General features: G+C 46.4%; 1 protein-coding gene across 22 annotated transcripts in view; it reads left to right on the forward strand.

The window, feature by feature from the left end:
• R3HDM2 (R3H domain containing 2) overlaps nucleotides 1-17,528 on the forward strand; it is a 61,268-nt gene that overhangs the window by 25,244 nt on the left and 18,496 nt on the right. For 14 of the 22 annotated variants that reach the window (XM_087771830.1, XM_087771834.1, XM_087771835.1 and 11 more), the window contains 7 exons: nucleotides 9,653-9,851; nucleotides 11,009-11,050; nucleotides 12,760-12,846; nucleotides 14,462-14,588; nucleotides 15,722-15,800; nucleotides 16,563-16,622; nucleotides 17,024-17,164. In XM_087771830.1, the coding sequence (XP_087627956.1) occupies nucleotides 9,684-9,851; nucleotides 11,009-11,050; nucleotides 12,760-12,846; nucleotides 14,462-14,588; nucleotides 15,722-15,800; nucleotides 16,563-16,622; nucleotides 17,024-17,164 (704 nt within the window). In that variant the 5' untranslated portion in view covers nucleotides 9,653-9,683. Of the gene's footprint in view, nucleotides 1-1,879; nucleotides 1,954-2,924; nucleotides 3,082-9,652; nucleotides 9,852-11,008; nucleotides 11,051-12,759; nucleotides 12,847-14,461; nucleotides 14,589-15,458; nucleotides 15,542-15,721; nucleotides 15,801-16,562; nucleotides 16,623-17,023; nucleotides 17,165-17,528 lie in introns of those variants that run through there. The other 8 variants (XM_087771822.1, XM_087771829.1, XM_087771831.1 and 5 more) reach the window with 7 other exon arrangements.

A 17,528-nucleotide genomic window follows, 5' to 3' on the forward strand; every position in this document is an offset into this window, starting at 1 on the left:
ATGTTTGGACTGAACATGAGCCCTTCCCAAGAACTGTTTATATTGATGGCTTCTGTGATCCTTTCACTTTTTAACTATTGGCTGGGTTTTGGTTTTGGTTTTTTTTTTTTCCTTCCCCAGATTTTGTAAACAAGGGGTGAGAGGGTTGGGAGCTGCAGTGAGGCCAAGCAACAAAATAAAAGGAAAAGAGAACAGCATCACTGTTTTGTTTGTTTTTAACATCAAACAAATAATATCCCCTTAGACTAAGAGGGGAGAGTAGAAGGACTGAAGATGGCTGCTATTGCTGTGAACTTCAGGCGAAGAGAAATTCTAAGCCTGAGACTGTTTAAACCCACTTTCTTCCGTATCACTTGAACTCTCTTTCTTTGCAAACCCTCCTGTGGTGTTTGTGCAATAGGTTCCTTTCTCCCAGCGTTGTCCTGTCTGTCCAACGTCTCAGCTTCTGGGAGGCATGTAGGGCTGTGGGCATCTAATAACTGTAGCAGCAATTCTCTGCGTCTCCTTTTCCACACCTGCAAAATAGATGTAAGAAAAGTTTACCCATCCAGTTCAAAGCGCTTAAGAGATTTTTGTACCCAGAAGTGCCGTAGAGCAGCAAAGAATGCACTAGGTTGCTGATTGAGTCTGGTGTTTCCAGCTAGGGCACTAGAGGGCTTGAAGTGCAAGTAAACTCTCTTGCAAAGAGCTGGTATCAAGGTGCCTCAGTGGTGAGATGGATGAGGCACCACTGTCGATGTTGAGCAGGCACTGCAAACAGAACTCCATTCTGCTTTTCTTGTCAGGTCACTTGAACGTAAAAGCTATTCCAGTGCACGGTGCTGTAACAGTCAATAACGGAGGCATTATTTTAAACTGATTTCTAACGATTTGTCATGGTTGCTTACTTGCATCTTCATGTGATACCTCTTTCCACACACCATTTTCTCCTCTCAATGCATATAAAAAGGAAACATGCATCAAAAGGCGAGCAGTATGCCTAGTCGGGGTGGGGAGGAGGCTTTCAGCGGGATCTACGGATCTTTACAGTCTCTGGCTTTGGTGCTGAACTGAATTATCTTCCCCAGGAGATCCCCAGGATGCCTGAATCCAACGATTGCCTTCTTTCTGTGTTGTCAACTTTTCACAGGAGAAATGAGATGGGAGCTCTGATCTTACATAGCATATAGGCTGCTTTGGGAATAAAATGAAAGGACCTGAACATGCAGGCAATCAAGCTGGATTCTCTGAACACGTCGGTCAACTCTACAGTGAAGTTTCCTGTCAGGCATATGGCAACTGTTCCTGCTGCTAGTACACCCCGTTAGCAGTTTTCATGTATAGGGAAAAAGCCCAACACACTCTTCCTTTGTCATTTTGCTGTTTTCCTTTGGTTGCGAGCCCCTGAGTCCCTCAGCTGACTTGGCGACGGCAGCTGACTGGATGGTGCAGTGGACATTGCCACCTTTGTATTCCTGGCAAATAAACAGAATCTGTGTTACTTCATTGACATGTCATTTCTCCCCTCCATGTTGGTTCATGTGGCAAGGATGTTTCCAAGCATTACACCTGGGCGTGGCAGGACATGCTGAGATACCCTCTTAACTGTAGTAGGGAATCCTTCCTTGGTTTGACACTTCCTCCCATTCTGAAAGATCAGGGTTCTGTTATGAATGGAAGTTACCTCCTTTGCTACTAAAACTCAGCCACCTCTGATGTGAAAGCTAGTAATTTAAGTTGCACAAAAAGAACAGTATGACCTTTGGGGTAAGAAGTAAAGACCTGTCTTGAGTGGGAACATCTGGAATCTGGAGGGAGAAAGAAATTAATTGTTCTGCTTTTAATTTTTCTATCCTGAGACAAGTGCAAAGGGTTCTACTGTGAGCTTTTCCTTCCACAGGAGGCTGGATCTCAACACAACAGGCACCAGATTAAAAACTGCAGAATCCCCTGCAGAGCATGTGGAGGCATTGGGTAGGTGGCTGGACACATTCATGTTTCAGGCATGGTTCAACAGCATCTTCTGTTTCCTTCCCTTACAGGGAAGAATGAACACCTTTTCCACTCCTAAAAGGACTTCTGCCTTCCATGTACTGCCTAGGCCACTGCATTGCTTACCTTACAAGATCTGATGAAGTTTCTGTCTTAGGCCCAGATGTTCTCCTTCTGATCCTGTATGAGGGTCTTGTTCTCGTATTGATGATGAAATGAAAAACAACCATGACTTGAGTTAAAGTGATGTTTTCCTGCTTGTTTGGTGCAATGGAATTCGTGTAGTAGAACCCTCCTCCTGCCTGGAGCTCATCTGCATGGCAGGCAACTACCTCTGCTGTGTGTTCCCTTCACAACAGCTGCTCTGCCTCATGTGTTTTCATTTAAGTGGTGCTTTTTGTTTTATCTTCTGCTGAAATACTAATTTTCAGTGCAAACTACTCCATTGTGTCTAGGCAAGATGTGTTGTTTTAATAACAACTCTCAGACTGCAGTAATGTAGATGTTTACCCATCCCCAGGGTGATGTGGTCCCAAAGGCTTTGGCAAGGGAAGCCCTGCTGCATTCTTATTGCTTCCATGCCTGCCTAGGGACTGTGGTGCTGCCTGTTATTGTGATGAACTAAGATCCCTCGATAGAGCAGGTAATTCACAAAGGTGAGGGAAATGAACCTGCCCTGGGGAGGTGGCAGCCTGCTCATGAGAATACCATTTGTCAAATATGCAATGAGTCTTCAGCATCAACACGTCCTTCCTGAGGCAGTGCTGGAAAGGCCCTAGTACTAGAGTGTGTCCTGCTTACTGCCTTCCAAGGGGCCAGACTCAGCTGTGAGAGCAGCATTCTGGATAGAAACCCTGAGCTGCATCTAGGTGGAAATGGCAGGCTATTAAAGTTTGGCTTTTCGAAGCCCACAGCAAAGCATGCTGTATCTTTTTGATTCTCTTTTTCCTCAGATTCCAACGCACCTTTATTGTTCTGGCACGTTTGATTCCTGTGTCTCACATGAAGATGATTTTGGCAGTCCTGACTCCAGTTGTGTCACGCTCTTGGAGTACAGTAACAGCAAGTTGACACCTATCCTGATTTTAGTGCTTGCATTGATTGAGGGAGGTAACAAAATAACTGATTCCCCCCCCCCCGAAATTATCTTGTGGTTTGAGATGTTCTACACAATGAAACCCATGCATGTAACACATAACTGAGAACTACTGCCATGGTGATAATTCAGATATTTCCCACAACACACCTACTGGCTATTGTGCCATTTAACAGGGCTGACTGCACCTCTACTAGTGAACAGCCTTTTTAAAGGTATTTGAAATGAAGAAGAGCTCTAGGATTATATCTCTTCTCCAGGCTCCAGTTCTTACATTCAGCCAGAGATGCAGAGACGAGCCATGGCCACCACAGCTAGGCTGTTGCAGACACTGACCTCTTCCCAGGGCCTGATAGCCCCGGAGCTTAAGCCCCTCAAAACCAAGTGGGCAGTGACTCTGCTGAGGTGCAGAGATGGGTCCCTCTGAAGGGATTCTCTTGTAGCAGCCTGGCCTTACAGCCCAGATGTTACGTGAACAGCCAGGAGAGCCGTTAGCACCTTAAGCTGCTGCAGCCATTTACTCAGCAAATGTGAAGTAGAGTTTGATATGGGGGCTTTCCTCAGCTGTGGATGAAGGCTATTTAACTGGTTAATTACCTTCCTTGGAATTATTTGGGAGGGACATGTTGGAGACCTCCTGATATTCTCCCGAATTAACTTAAAGGGCTTTCTATCTCACCTGCATTTCCTGTCTCCTTGTTCATATAAGGTTATTTCCCCCCCTTCCACCTGAAGTCAAACCCTTCCATCTGCATCATAATTTCACCTCTTTGATGTAATGTGGGGGTGGAGATTAAGATTTAAAGCAGTGACTAAGCACTGGGAGCCTATGCACTGTGCAGTCAAATACATTTGGCCTCCTGTTTTTGGTTGTGTTTTTTGTTGTGGTTTTTTTTTCCTCTAGGTTTTGTAGGAACTCTATGGTAGTGAGGAATTAAACCTCTCTCTTCAACTGATGATTAAAAAAAAGCAACAGAGAGAATTTGAGAGAGGTTGCTTCATTGGTTGAGACAGTTGCAGCTTATGAGCGTTCCTGAGTAAATTTTCAGAGCTTTCTCACTGAACCAGGTGCTTGTTCTAGCTAGAGCTGTTACCTCTGATAGGGAGCTGTTTTCTCCAACAGGAGGGAAAGGGAGTGTGCTTGAAAGGCTCTCTACCTGTTTATTTTCAAGCTGAGGCTGCAGACTTTTTATAGGATGCTGGGGATGCCCCAGTCAGCAGTGTTGGTGCAGGCAGCTTACATTTTGCAGAGAAGGCTGGGAGCTCAAATGGAGCCTAGGAGGGAGATGTTTCAGGAGCTACGTGGCCTTTGTTGGTCCTACTAGCAAAGCCTTTCCTTACAGCCTCTTGTTGCATCTGGTAGGTGTACTTTAATACAGGAAAAATTTTACCAGCTGCTATGCAGTGGCAGAAAAGGAGAAGACAAAAGCCTCTGTGAATATCCCTTGGTGCAGAGAGGGAGCACTGCGCTGCCTGCCTTAGCCAGTAGAACTGAGGAGGCTTTAATGTCTTGAATTTGCAGCACACTCTCCACCTCACCACCTCCACTTTTTCCTGTGAAAACCTTTTCCTACAGCAGATGCTCTGCTCAGGAAGGGGAGCGAGGAGGGGGAATCTAAATCACCCCCCAAACTTGTCTGGTTGCTCCTAGTGATAGAGGCTGTTGCCATGGAGCTGTGATTCTGATTGGCTGACCTGCAAGCCAATGGGCAAATTGTTTGAGAGAGCATCATCATTTAACCTTGCAGGAGGTACTTACTCAGTGATATATGATGCTAATACTAAAGCCTTACACAGAGGGGTGAAATGAAACACTCAGATGCTGGGAAAAGGCCACTGCTTTCCCCTTTCCCTCTTACAGGCTGGCTCAATTTTAATTACTGGTTGCACCAGCAAACCTCCCTTGGACTGGGCCAGCTCTTCCTGCCCAGTCCTCCTCTCAGTGCTCAGAATTGACTTTGATCGTCCATTGGAGCAACATGGTGGGGACTGTCCTGCCCACCAGTGAATCACCAGCCTCAGGATGTTTATTTCTGAGCCCTCAGAGCACTTTAACTCTGCTTAGCATGTGATCGGATACATTTTGTTTCTAAGTATGCTTTCTTTATATTTTATAACCAGCCTGAGGATGGAGAAAGCCACTGTTGTTATCGCTATGTCAGGGTTTCTTCTTGGCAGCGAGGCTGTGCAGCCTTCTCTGTAGTGAAAACTCTGTTCCATTAATGTTGATGACCTGGGCTAAGTCTGATAAGATTTTTACTCTGCCCTGTTGAATGCCTTTTGGAGTGAGTCTTGGAAAGCAAAAAAAAGAATTGGTTAATAACCAAGGGAGGAGACCGAGGGGAAGTGAGTCAAGATTCTTGTCTTTGAAGCAAGTTGTGAAGCCTGGTCAAGAAGGTTGTAAACATGCAAACTTGTTCCTATGGTCATGGCTTGGACAGGGACTGACAAAGTGGAGCCTGCTCACACTTGTTTCCTTTCCCCCTGGAAACTGAGAGGTAGCTTAACTCTCTTGCATGGTGAGACGAGCTACCTCAGATACCTCTGTGCTATTGCAACACAGGAGCGTGCATGTAGGCAGCTACAGCCAAGCAGCCATATGTCTCCTTTGCACCCTCATTTAGCTCACAGGAGCGTGTCTGTACTCTGAGAAACAAGGCCAGGAAGAGATGGTATTTAGCAGTAGGCTTCCTGCCTTTCCCAAATTTGCTGCTGGATCCATCCTAACTGTAAATGCAGAAGTTCCTTGCTTTTATTCCCTGCCAAACCAGGACCAGTTGCTGCCTGCATTGTTATAGGTTGGCAGCTGCAAATTGCACATAGCAAGAAGGCAGCAGAGGTGGAATTCAATGTTCCCCTTCAGGATGAAGAGGAGGATGTAAATCTGTCCTGGCTACCCCTTCACCTGGTCCTTGGCCAGCATGCACAAAGTGTTCACACTGTCACTGCCTTGACTGGCCTGTTTACTTTGCCAGCCTCCAGATCCAAACCAAAAAATCAATGGCAGCTTACCCCCCTTCTGTTGCTCTGTTGTTCTCTTTTCTGACACAGATTTTGTGGCTTCCCTAATGTTGCATCTATGTAATCTTTTCATCTCCCTGGCAAGATGCAGCTCAGTCTCAGCCACCCCACCAAGTCCTCTGAACTTCTACTTTCTCTGCAAGCCGCTGTCTGTCACAGCAGATTATGTCTGCCACCCCCTCACTGCATCCCACGTCTGTCCTGGGAGAGCAGGGCTGATTCATTCATACAGAAAGGAAACCTCCTCTCGAAAGCATTGCTATTGAGAAGCACTAGCAGTGCACATATCTGCGTTGAACTTCATGTGCCGGGAAATATCCTGGAGGACTGCTATCAGGGACGGAAGCTTTATCAGGAGGGGGCAGCCTACAAGTGTCAATTTAGTGGCTCTGAGTCGTCTTTTCTGGAAGAGGAGAGGGAAAACTGATGATATTCGCCTTGTGATGCCCAAGTTACACTGCAGTATGATGAGAAAAGATCCTGTTACCCTTCTCAAATTTGATTGAGGTGCTTGGCTTGGGGGTAAAAACTTGTTATAGGGTGGCTGTTGCAAAGAGAATCAGCTGTACAAAACCTGCTCCTTTATTTTGGTGTAGAAGTTCCCCCCGGCCCAGGCCCCTGGCCTAGACACAAGGCTGGAACGGTTTCCTACAGCGTGGAACATTTTGGGGAGAGGGGAGGCAGAGTTTACCAGCTTTACCTCCTGCATAATCCAGACTCCCACTAAGGAGGCTGGTATGCAAATCAAGCAAGTGTTCCCTTTTCCTTTTCTGACCTAGTTCCTGTCGGAGGCATCACAGCAGAGCACGGCTCCCTCATGTGGGGGCTCACCACCCCATGCAGCATGCTTGCTATAAACCTGGGAGCTCGACTGCGGTTCCTGTTGGCAACTGCTGGATACCCAGCCTGCTGGGATGAAGAACAGACCCTTGCAGCTGGAGGATGGATGCCTCAGTGATTCCCAAGGGAAGCTGCTTCGTGCAGGGGTGCTCCAGGAGATGCCTGCCAATGGGACTGTCTGTGGTGCTGCACGCTGTCCCAGGGGACTGTGCCAGGAAGGGGTAGGGAGCAGCAAGTGATCTGTGCAGTGCAAGGATCCGCACTGATTAGCATTCAGAATAGCAGATTGAGGTGCTCTCACCCTCTCCTCCACCTGGCATTTGAGGCTGCATACATGCTTGGAAATAGTTAGCGGGCGGAAGGGAGAGGTGTTTGCAGAGTTGTCTTGCAAGGCTAACATCAACAGCAGACTGCTCTCCATTTCCTTTTCTGTAAAAAGTTATCAATGGCAGCTGTTTGGTTGTGGGACGGCCTGCCTTGGTACAGTGTAACGATGCTGGGCTGAAGGAGCCTGGCTCAGCACTGCAGCGGCCATGGGGACCTTGTCCAGTTATGTGTGTTCAGTATTGCCCCTCAGGTGAAGAGAGAGCCTTCTGGCCCCTCGTGTCCTCGTCTTACCGCTTTCAGGTGTGCTACATAGGAAGTTGCTTATGGAATTAACAGTGGGTTTATTGTAGCCTTCCTGCTCCAGAATGAACGCACGTGAACAGTGGCTGGGATCTTCCAGCAGTCCTTTCTAGTGAGCAATACCTTGTTTTCATACAGTGCTGGGATGTATCCGCTTGCCTATATCAATCCACAGCATCCACAGTCAATCTCCTACGGATACATGTGTCTGTCTTGAAACATACTGGTTCCTGTGCATAAATCAGACAGTGCAGCCTTATCAGCTTCATCCGTGCCAGCTTTTTTTGCTTTCCCTGCACCCTTTTTCCCTGAATTTTCTGGGATCAACAGGGGTATTTCCCACGCAATCTCAAGGTGCTGCTTACTCATGAAGGCCTCAAGTTAAGTAACTTTTTCCTTTCCTGGTTCTCCCATCTGTGACTCTGAACTGACAGCAGTGAGTCTTATTGCTGGGGGAAACCTCATCGTGAGTCTAGAATAGGCAATGATAGGTGTGAAGGAAAGCTAAGGTGACCATAGCTTCCTCCTTTTGTCAGTAAGCATCCTGTCCCATCCTCTTGCTTGGATCCAGTGCAGTGGTGGCATCTCCCAGGCACACTTGCTGCATGGTACTGTGGTTTCTCTGGCAGCAGCCCTGCCACAGGGGTTTGCCTGTAACATACAGTGTTTTTCATTCACAATAGGGCATCTGCCCTGGATGTCTTATCAAGTTTGTCGCAAATCCCTGTAAGAATCCATGAACTAGAACCAGTTGATTGCGCTCTCTTGCTTTTTATATCTGGAACTGATTCCAGTAGCTGCAATAAGAGTCAAATGCATGTTTTATGTTCAGCAGCCCCACAAATTAAAGGGGAATGAGGTTGAATTAGTTAATGAATATTAGCAGTTCCCATGCAGAGCCAAAAGTCGATAAATCTCTGTGAGATCTGACTCTCTCTCAGCCGTGTTCTGCCAAAGTAATTAATAAAACAAGTTGTTAAACATTAGCTGTGTTTTCCAGTGCCCATGCCTTTTGAGCCTCTCAAATTTTGGCTTCCCCTTTTCTTTTTGGAAACTTGTCTCAATGGGCCTTCCTTTTCTTCTGCCTTTATCCAGCCTCCTCATGTGTCATTGGACAAACATTGGGTTCTGTGCAGGCAGTGTCCAGAATCCCTCTGCAGCCCTACAAAAGCTCGTTTAGCCCTCACTCAAGCTCAAAGAGGCCTGCTTTGAGTTAGCTGAGAGGGCTGACAATCGGTTTGGAATTAACACTTAATTTAATGGATGGATACGTGACATGTTCATTGCTCCTGTTTAAGACTGTCAGCAGACTGAGGCACATGTTGCTGCCCTGTCTAGATTCCGTTCTAATTCAGAGGTGGTCTCAGGGGCTCTGTGGGCTGCCTGTGTTCTTGCTAATCAAAAGGAAGCAATTAAACACAACTTTGTCAGGAAGCTTTTTTTTTTTTTTTTTTTTCTTAAGCTGTAATTTGACTGTTATTGTTTGACTCCCACTTTTCCTGAAGTATCTAACCATAGGCAGCTAGAGAGAAGATAGCAGGGGTTACATTATTTCACAGAAAGAACCAGAGCAATGTCTTGGGTACGAGGCTGTTTTCTCACTGAAGATTTGACTAATTGCAAGAAGGACTGGGCTGGTATTTGGGGAAAAATTGCAGATTTTTTGTTGTTTGTCCTGGGGCAGAGCACACTCCTCTGGCTGCTTGAGTTTATTTCACCTGCTGAATTCCCTGTCTCTGGATGTTTGCTAGCATTAGGACTACCCTCGGTCTCTCCCTCACATCAAAGAAGTTAGAGGGCAGAATGCCTGCACTGAGGACCTCTGTATATCTCAGAGGCTTTGTTCAGCCTTGCTAGTGTCTCCACAGTGCTGGTGAGAATCATGGAGCTCCTGCAAGGTCCCCTTGAGCCAGGTGCTGCAAGGGGCTGCATCCAAGGGGTGGGCTGTCATTGGAGTGCTTGGTTTGGGGTCTTTGTACACAAGATGAGTTACAAGGAAGTTACAACCAATATGTGCAAGAGTTTGTGTTCCAGCCAGATAGAAACTCTCTCCACCCCCTGACTCCCTTCTACCCATTCTGTCACCTCTTCTGGCAGGTGCCCATTGCTCCGTTGTAGGGCTCTGAAGATGTCAAACAGCAACACAACACAGGAGTCTCTGGAAATAATGAAGGAGTCTGAAAAAAAGGTGGTTGAGGAATCTGTGAACAAAACCAAATATGTATCCAGGTCACCAAGCAAGGAGGAGGTGGAGAAGGATGGGGGGGAGGAGGTCAGCGTGCGCCAGGAATCTCAGGTAAGTGTGCAGACAAAGTGGGTAGTCCCTTCTACCAGCTTGCAGAGCTGGGCCCTCTCCTTATACTTGGCAAACACAAGCTAGTTGCTATCCCTTCTGAAAGGGGCCTAAGCCTGGGCTGCCACCTCACAAGGGGACACCATGCTGTACAGACTGTGTTGTTCACAGGCTGCTCTCTTTCTCTTTAGCTGAATCTGTTTTGCTCAGAGTGAAATAATTTAAATAATCTTTGAGCCCAGGGGAAAATGAGACTGGTGTGTTCCTGGGGGCACTTGTGCTCAGTCCCCAGGTTTTAGTCCCATGGCTGTTGCCTCCATCTTATTCCTTTCTTTGACCTAAGGATCAGTTAAGGACTTAACGTGAAGTGAAGGCATCCCAGGGAGAGCTTGGTTTCAGGAATGGTCCTTGGCCATTCCTTTGCTGCTGTTAAAAATGCCCAAATAGGAAGTGAATTTTTGGGGATTTCATTTCAGCAAGGAAAAAAAAAAATCTGTGCAAGCATCATCTGGAGGGTGCTGGGACTCATTCCTGCTACTCTGCTCTCCTGTCACATGTGCTTTTGGCTTAGTGTTGAGATTGAAGAGATGCCCACCCTCAACAACCTGCTGAATGCTTCTGCTTTTAAAGCTGGTAGCGGGTGCCAGATTTGTTCAACCACTGCATGGGCAGACACCAGTGTTGCTCAGAAAGAGCCTGACTTTGGTCACTTTGTAGTGTAGAATGGGGAAAGGTTTTTTTACAAGGTAGGGATAACAGACGACCTCTTAAATCAGAGCAGCAGTGTGTCTCTCTCAAGATCCACTGTGTTAGAATCCCCTTTGTGTCCCAGGGATGGTACACTTCTAGTTTTGCCACTGAGAAGTGTTATGCACTTCTGCCTGTATGCCCTGTGATCCCGCAGTTGTGCTGGTTCTCTCAGAAACAGAGGAACTGGGTCTGATCCACGTGAAGTTTCTTACGCAGCTTTTGCCCACCTGGGGCCTGACAGGACAGTTCTCCAGGTCTTTCTATTTGCACATGCTTCCATTGCTGTCAGGTGGAGATTTTCTTCAGAGTCATTTTACACGCTCAGTGTTGTGCTCCTTTGCACAGCAAATACCATTTACAGTGTACACATTCAGATTAAGCTTCTTGCCTTCTCTTTCCTTTCTCCACAGAGGCGAACTTCAAGTCACGGACATGCCAGAAAAAGAGCCAAGGTATGACCTCTTCTGATGTCCCGTTCTTCTTTTGGCCATTCTAAGCTGAGTTGTGATCCCAACCTTAGGATGGTACTCAAGTCTTTCCTCTCACCAGAAGCAATGTGCAGCACGTGATGGTTCAGGACAGTAACTTTGCATGCACTGGAGCATGAGTGCCCCTTTTTAACACACACCCATGAATGAACTGTTTGCTGCTATTAACTGCCACACCTGTCCTCTCCCCAGAGCCCAAAATGCCAGAAATGAAATTCAGAGGTGTCACTGGTGGGACAGGGCAGTGCACTGGCCTGTTACACCCTCCAGTTAAAAAACAGAGTTAAGTATAACTGTCTGGTTTCACGTAAGGCCCTTTCTCTCCAGGGAATACCACATTTGCTCCCGTAACAATGGCACATGCATGTTAGTGAATCCAAAACTTTTGCTAGTAATAAGCACCTAGACATGGCTGTTCTAGAATGCTGTTTGTAGGCAAAATCTCGGGGTAAAAATGCAGCCATTGTGTGATTTTTATTTTTTTTTTTAAACCTTTCTTAGCCTTAACCCCAGTTTTTCTTTGCAAAATTTGATAATAACTACTGAAGCAGTTTATCAAAAGTGGCCATGAATTTTCCAGGCTTGGCAGTTATAGAAACAACATAATTCAAGAGTCCATCTAGTCCAGCTAGGATTCGTTTAGTCCAGCCTCCTACTCAAAACAGGGTCAGCTATGACATCTGACTAGGTTGCCATGGGCTTGATTTTAAAACTGTGATTTGGAAGGTGAAGGTCTCTCCCCCACCCTCTTTTTTTTTTTTTTTTTTTTTTTTTTTTTTTAAATCTTTCACAAAAGTTCAAACCCAAATGAAGGCAGGTTCTGCCCCGAGGCATGGGAGAGAGGGGAGACCAGTTAACTTTGTAACAGGGGTTCTGCCTGAGTTTGTTTTGATGAATGTATGAAAGCGATGTGCGGCTTATGACCTACAGAGGGTTCAGAAAAAAAATATTCTAATGGTTCTGTTTGGTCTTAAAAGCCAGGACTCTGTGCAGTACCCAAACAGGCTGTGATTCCAGTTCCTGCCCTGTCCATACTTGGGGCAGAATGTGTGTGCGCACCTCAGGCCTTTCTCCATATTGTTGGTGCTGCCTGCAATCTCATGTGACTGGTTGATATATTTTTTTCCTGTTTGTCACCCTAGTGAGTCAACTTGCCAAGAGTCCTGAAAGTGCAGGTTTTATTTTAAGCATTTTCTCTAAGCACTACTACATTACCCAAAATAACCAGTCGTCAGATCAGACAGGCAAGGTGTAAATGGGACAACAGCTTTTCAATTAAGAACAGTAACAATCTTCACATCTTAAGAAACAATAAAATAGTTGGTTTCAGCTATATCCTTTGTTAATTGTTTTCATTCTTGCCAGGTGAGGAGGGGAGAGGCTAGAATTGCTCTGGCTGAAGAGGTCAAAGAGTGCATGAATTAAGGCAGTGAACTTTCTCGCCTAAAATTTAGTTGGTTCAAATCCTGATCAAAGAAAATAACTGATTTGCTCTATGACTCCAAGCCTTTGTATATTCCTGTTTGCTGCAAGAAGCTGGTTTGATAGTCCTCCTTTTTAGCAGTTTAATTAACAATGACTGCATGAGTGGCTTGGTAACGCAGCAGCATGAACTTAAGTGTGTGCATTTTGGCTAAGGTGTCTTAACTATACTCTTTCTTTTCCTTCTCCAGTCTAATTCAAAGCTTAAACTGGTCAGGAGTTTGGCTGTATGTGAAGAATCGTCTAGCCCCTTTGTAGATGGGCTGCTGGAGTCCCAGGTAGGCCTAGAATGAGACAAGCTGTGGAGTGTGGAAGCCCAGAAAATCCACGTCTGGCTAGAAGTGATGTCCTGTCCTGGGCTTGTGCCTCTGAGAGACAAGAATTTCCCACAAGAGGCTGCTTTTGAAGGAAGTGGTTGTGCCTGTGAGCACTGCTTGTATGTGTACAGTCACAACCCTTCTCTTACAAGGAATTGTCTGCATCAACTCACGGGGCACCCACAACTACTCAAGTTGTGCAGGCTTATTCCCCCGAAAATGGAATGGCACTTTGCCTTCACAAAGCCCCTGGGGTTTTGGCCATGGGAAGGAAGTTTTTATGCAAGCCCTTTCCTTGCAGCTCAGGCTGCAGTGACTGAAAGCAGCCAGCTCACAGAGAAGAGATATGCAGTGCTCTGCAGAGATGATCCCCGTCTGTGGTCACTGTGGGCAGTGACAGAGAAGCTGGAGCTTGAAGGTGGGCAGCAGTCAGGGAGGTGCTGAGAACCTGTCTGCCCCGGCAAGAGCAGATGGGTTGAGCTTTCTCTGCTCACACGAGCTTTAAGAAGCACAGGATGGTGCAGTGTGCGGAGATCTGAGCTGGCTCACCGTAAGTCAGGTTGTGGCTAGCTACAGCCCATCTTTGTTGAACTGACGTAGTACCTCACCGTGCAGAGTCACCAGCTTAGGTCTGTGGTGCTAGATCGGAGACCTCTAGGCTACTTTCCATTGATAAGGACAAACCTGGCCTGTGGCAGGGCTGAGTGCTACCCAGAGCACCTCACCCTTGTGGTGGAATGGGGTACTTGGCCTCTAAGCCTTCCTTGTGTTGAGGCTCCCAGCTCCAGAGGCTGCTTTTCTGTCTTTTGTTTGGGTTTCACTTAGAACTGTGGGGTCACTAGGAGGACTTCTAAAGCGACTGTGAGCATGCATCATGGCGCCATGGAACCACACTAGCGTAAAGGCAGAAGGACGAGGAAGGATCAGCTGGCACAATGCGTAGTGGTTTTATAGTCAGTTTTAACTTGACTTTGAGCACATTGCCTTTGACAATCCTACTGGTGTTTAACATTTCGTCCCATGGCGCAGAGTGGATCCTCAGGCCGTGCTGGGCAGTTGCAACTCGAGAGAGGAGGTGAAAAGAAGCATCAGAAAGCCTCATGTGGCACAGGGACCACTCATCACACCACATAAGCTTTTTGCTGTTTATTCCATCTTCTCCTCATGCCCTTTCTCTTTCCAGGTTAGATGGTAGAGTCTTACTGAAACAGTTGCGGGACCTACCTCACCTTAGGCACTCCTGAGTCCAAAACGTAACAGCATTTTATCAGCTTCGAACAGGGAAGCATGTGACTTAGATTCTGAGGTGATCCAGGCAAGGCAGGTTTTCAACAGTGATAAATGCCGTTGAGGGTCCCCTCAAAGCCTGCTGAAGGCTTCTCGTTGGGAGGCGGGTGGGGAGAGAGACTGCTTCGTTTGCTCTCAGAACAGGGCCTCTTATGAAATGTCTCAGATCTGCGACCTGAATCCCCTGCCTTTCCATGATGCCTTTCTCAGCTGCCAACGTCTCCAGCTGTGACAGTGATTCCAAGGAGTGTCCAAGTGACTCAGACCAACCTGGTTTGTTTTGTTCCAGGACATCATTCAGTTGCACGTTAGCTGCCCCTCTGACAAGGAAGAGGAAAAGTCTACAAAAGATGGGGCTGAGAAAGAAGAAAAAGACAAGAATAAAGAAAAGGCACCAAGGAAAATGCTGTCTCGAGGTCAGGTGCTCGTTTGAACAGGGCAAGTCCTGTCTTACCCACCTTGAGGATTCTGCTGGCCAGTGGTACAGTTGTTGGAAGCAGAGTGGTTATCTCTGCTGATGACTGTACAGGAATGTATTGTTTTTAGAACATCCTTTCTGGAGCAAAGCATGCGGAGGGAGGGGGAGGGTTTCTCTAGATTGACATGTGCCCCAACAGACTTGCAGGCTTCCTGCATAGATTATAGTGATCTGGTGGCTTTTTAAATGTGCGGACGCAAACCCAAGAAGACCCACTGTATAGACTTTTGCTTTCGGTTTAGATTTGATTTTATGAAACCTGCCACAGGTGGCAAGATATGAGGTTGCAAGGAGGTGAGCTAAGTCTCTGCTGTATGATCCTGTGTGTATGATTTTGGGGCATAGAAGTGGCTAAAAGATACACATTTAATGTGGTAAGCAAAATGCACCTGAAATCCTTGTACAGACAGCAACTCTGCGCTGGTGCGGATTCAGTTTCACTTACTGTTTTTTCTGTGATTACTTTTAAATTAAAAAGGGTGTGGGGAGAGGGGAAGAACATGGCCAGCAGGGCTTTCCAGTTAAATAGCTTGTGGGATCAAAGGTGCAGAAGTTGCTTGTACAAAAGTACGGTATACTACACTTGCAGAGGCCTCCTGTAACAGCGTGGAATATGCTGAGTGTGCTCTGAGTGGTTGGTTTTAGAGCCAAGGTTTCCTTCCATGAACTGATCTGATCTCCCTCTCTGTGGCGTCCTCCTAATGGGGCCTTGTGCTCATAGTGCCTTGTATGTAGCGTACCGATCCTCCTGCTGCCCACTGGTGAAAGGGTGTACAGTCCCTGTTTTACAGATTGGCAAACTTGACCTAGAGGTTGCATTCAGAGCCTGTGCTAGAAACTGGACTTGAGCCCAGGTGATATGGGTCCCAACCTGTGCAGTTCTGTAACAAGGTGGGCTTTTCTTCCTCTCTTCCTGTTGTGAATAGTCGGTGCTGAGAACGAGGCTGAATTTCCTCTGGCAGCAATGTGGGGACATCATCCTCATGCGTGTAGTGAGACACACACCTCCTCCCTTCAGTCTATTCTGTTTCAGTGTTTTGTTAATTTGTTCTGCTGCTGTTGTTGTTTCAGATTCCAGCCAGGAATATACAGACTCCACTGGAATAGATTTGCATGAATTTTTAGTAAATACACTGAAAAAAAACCCACGGTAGGTCTCTAGTCAGTAAAACAACTTGCTGATGGAGTGAAGGGAGGGAGTACCTGGCAACCAATGCTTCTTTGGTTGACTCTTGAACCTGTGGTGTTTGTGTGCATGTGTGTACATGTCTGTATGTATTCACATATCTTAGGAGGAGGGAGGAACTACAGAAATTATCTGAAAGTGTGTTTTACTTTTTGGAATTCAGAGAGCTTTACTAGAGCCGGGGCAGTGTAGACACAAAAAGCACAACTGTAATTTTATATACTGCAGTCCATCAAAACATGTAATTGTATATTATGGAGAGAGAGAAAGAGGAAAAATAATTTGCTTGAATGGAAGCAGGAAGGAATCTCGATTGCTTTAAAACCCTTTCTATAAATGATAGTCAAATACCAACCTCTAGAGGAACCGCTGCTGTGTCAGTAATAAGTGTAATCAAGCCAAATGCTGGCATAGGAATAGCAAAGCTGGAGTCTTTACCAGTGGAGCTTCCAGCAGAGCAGAGATTCAATATTACCAAAAGCCAAGCACTGTTAGCAAAACAACAACTTTAAACTAAAAAAAATCTGGCAATTAATTTACTATATATGAAAAAATGTGGAGTTTTTTTAGTTCGTTCCTGTGGAGGATGTGTGAAGCCTGGGTAATAGTGTTGCTTGCTCTAGGTATTTGTGACTTTTCTCTGTTGCAGGGAGGGGGGTACCAAGCAGAGAAACCTGTGCCTCACTGTCTCTAAAGGTGGCCTTTTCCTTTTTCTTTTCTTGACAGAGATAGAATGATGCTACTAAAGTTAGAACAGGAGATTCTGGAATTTATTAGTGATAACAAGTAAGTGATCATCAAGGTTGTGTCAACCAAAATAGGTCTGTAATTTACCATTTAGGAGCTTGGGCACCCAGGGGAGAAGGGAGTGTCTTTTGGACACACTGGTGAGGAGGCCTGTTCTCTTGTACATTGTGCATTTGTGCACAAGCTAGTCTTGTTTCAGGAAAGGCCTATTCAACTTCAGCCCTTGAATCAGCCCAGCTCTGTCTGGCAAAGGAGTGTAAGCCCATGCTCACGCTCAGTGTAAGAAGCAGCACTTGAGTCCTGACTGCTTGGAATAGGTGGCATGGTCTGATCTGCGATCTGGTTAAGGCATCTCTGGCCTTGATCTCTCTTTTGGTGTCAGGTTATCATTGTCTGTTTCAAGGCCTTCTAAATTCTAATGCTTTCTCCCCTCTTCTCAGCAATCAGTTTAAGAAGTTCCCTCAGATGACCTCATACCACAGGATGCTCCTGCACCGGGTAGCTGCCTACTTCGGCATGGACCATAACGTCGACCAAACCGGGAAGGCAGTCATTATCAACAAGACCAGTAACACACGAATGTAAGGCGGAGGGAGGGAGAACAGCTGGGCCGGCATCCCCTTCCTTTCCCTGCATGGTGCTACATGACCCCCCAGACACAGAGCCCTGGCATGGTCCAGAGCAGGATGGATTCCACACCACATTTTTTTGCCTCCATAAGAAGGGCAGGTCCCCTCTCTAGAAGAGAAGAATCCTTCACTTCCAGTCCTAAGTGTATGTATTTGCAAGCCCCTCCTAGCTCTCTTTAGTTCTCGGAGAAGGGGCAGGAGCACTTGTTGCCATCAGACAGAGGAGAGATTTAACACAACAAACATCTTTGCACACCCCCTCGCTCCCTGCAAAGCAGTGGTTTTATGAAGACAGTTCTATGCCCATTTTTGCCCT

Source organism: Nipponia nippon, unplaced genomic scaffold (genome assembly GCF_047370975.1).
Source record: "Nipponia nippon isolate SJK-2023a ecotype South Korea unplaced genomic scaffold, ASM4737097v1 scaffold_35, whole genome shotgun sequence".
Taxonomy (NCBI): Eukaryota; Metazoa; Chordata; class Aves; order Pelecaniformes; family Threskiornithidae; genus Nipponia; species Nipponia nippon.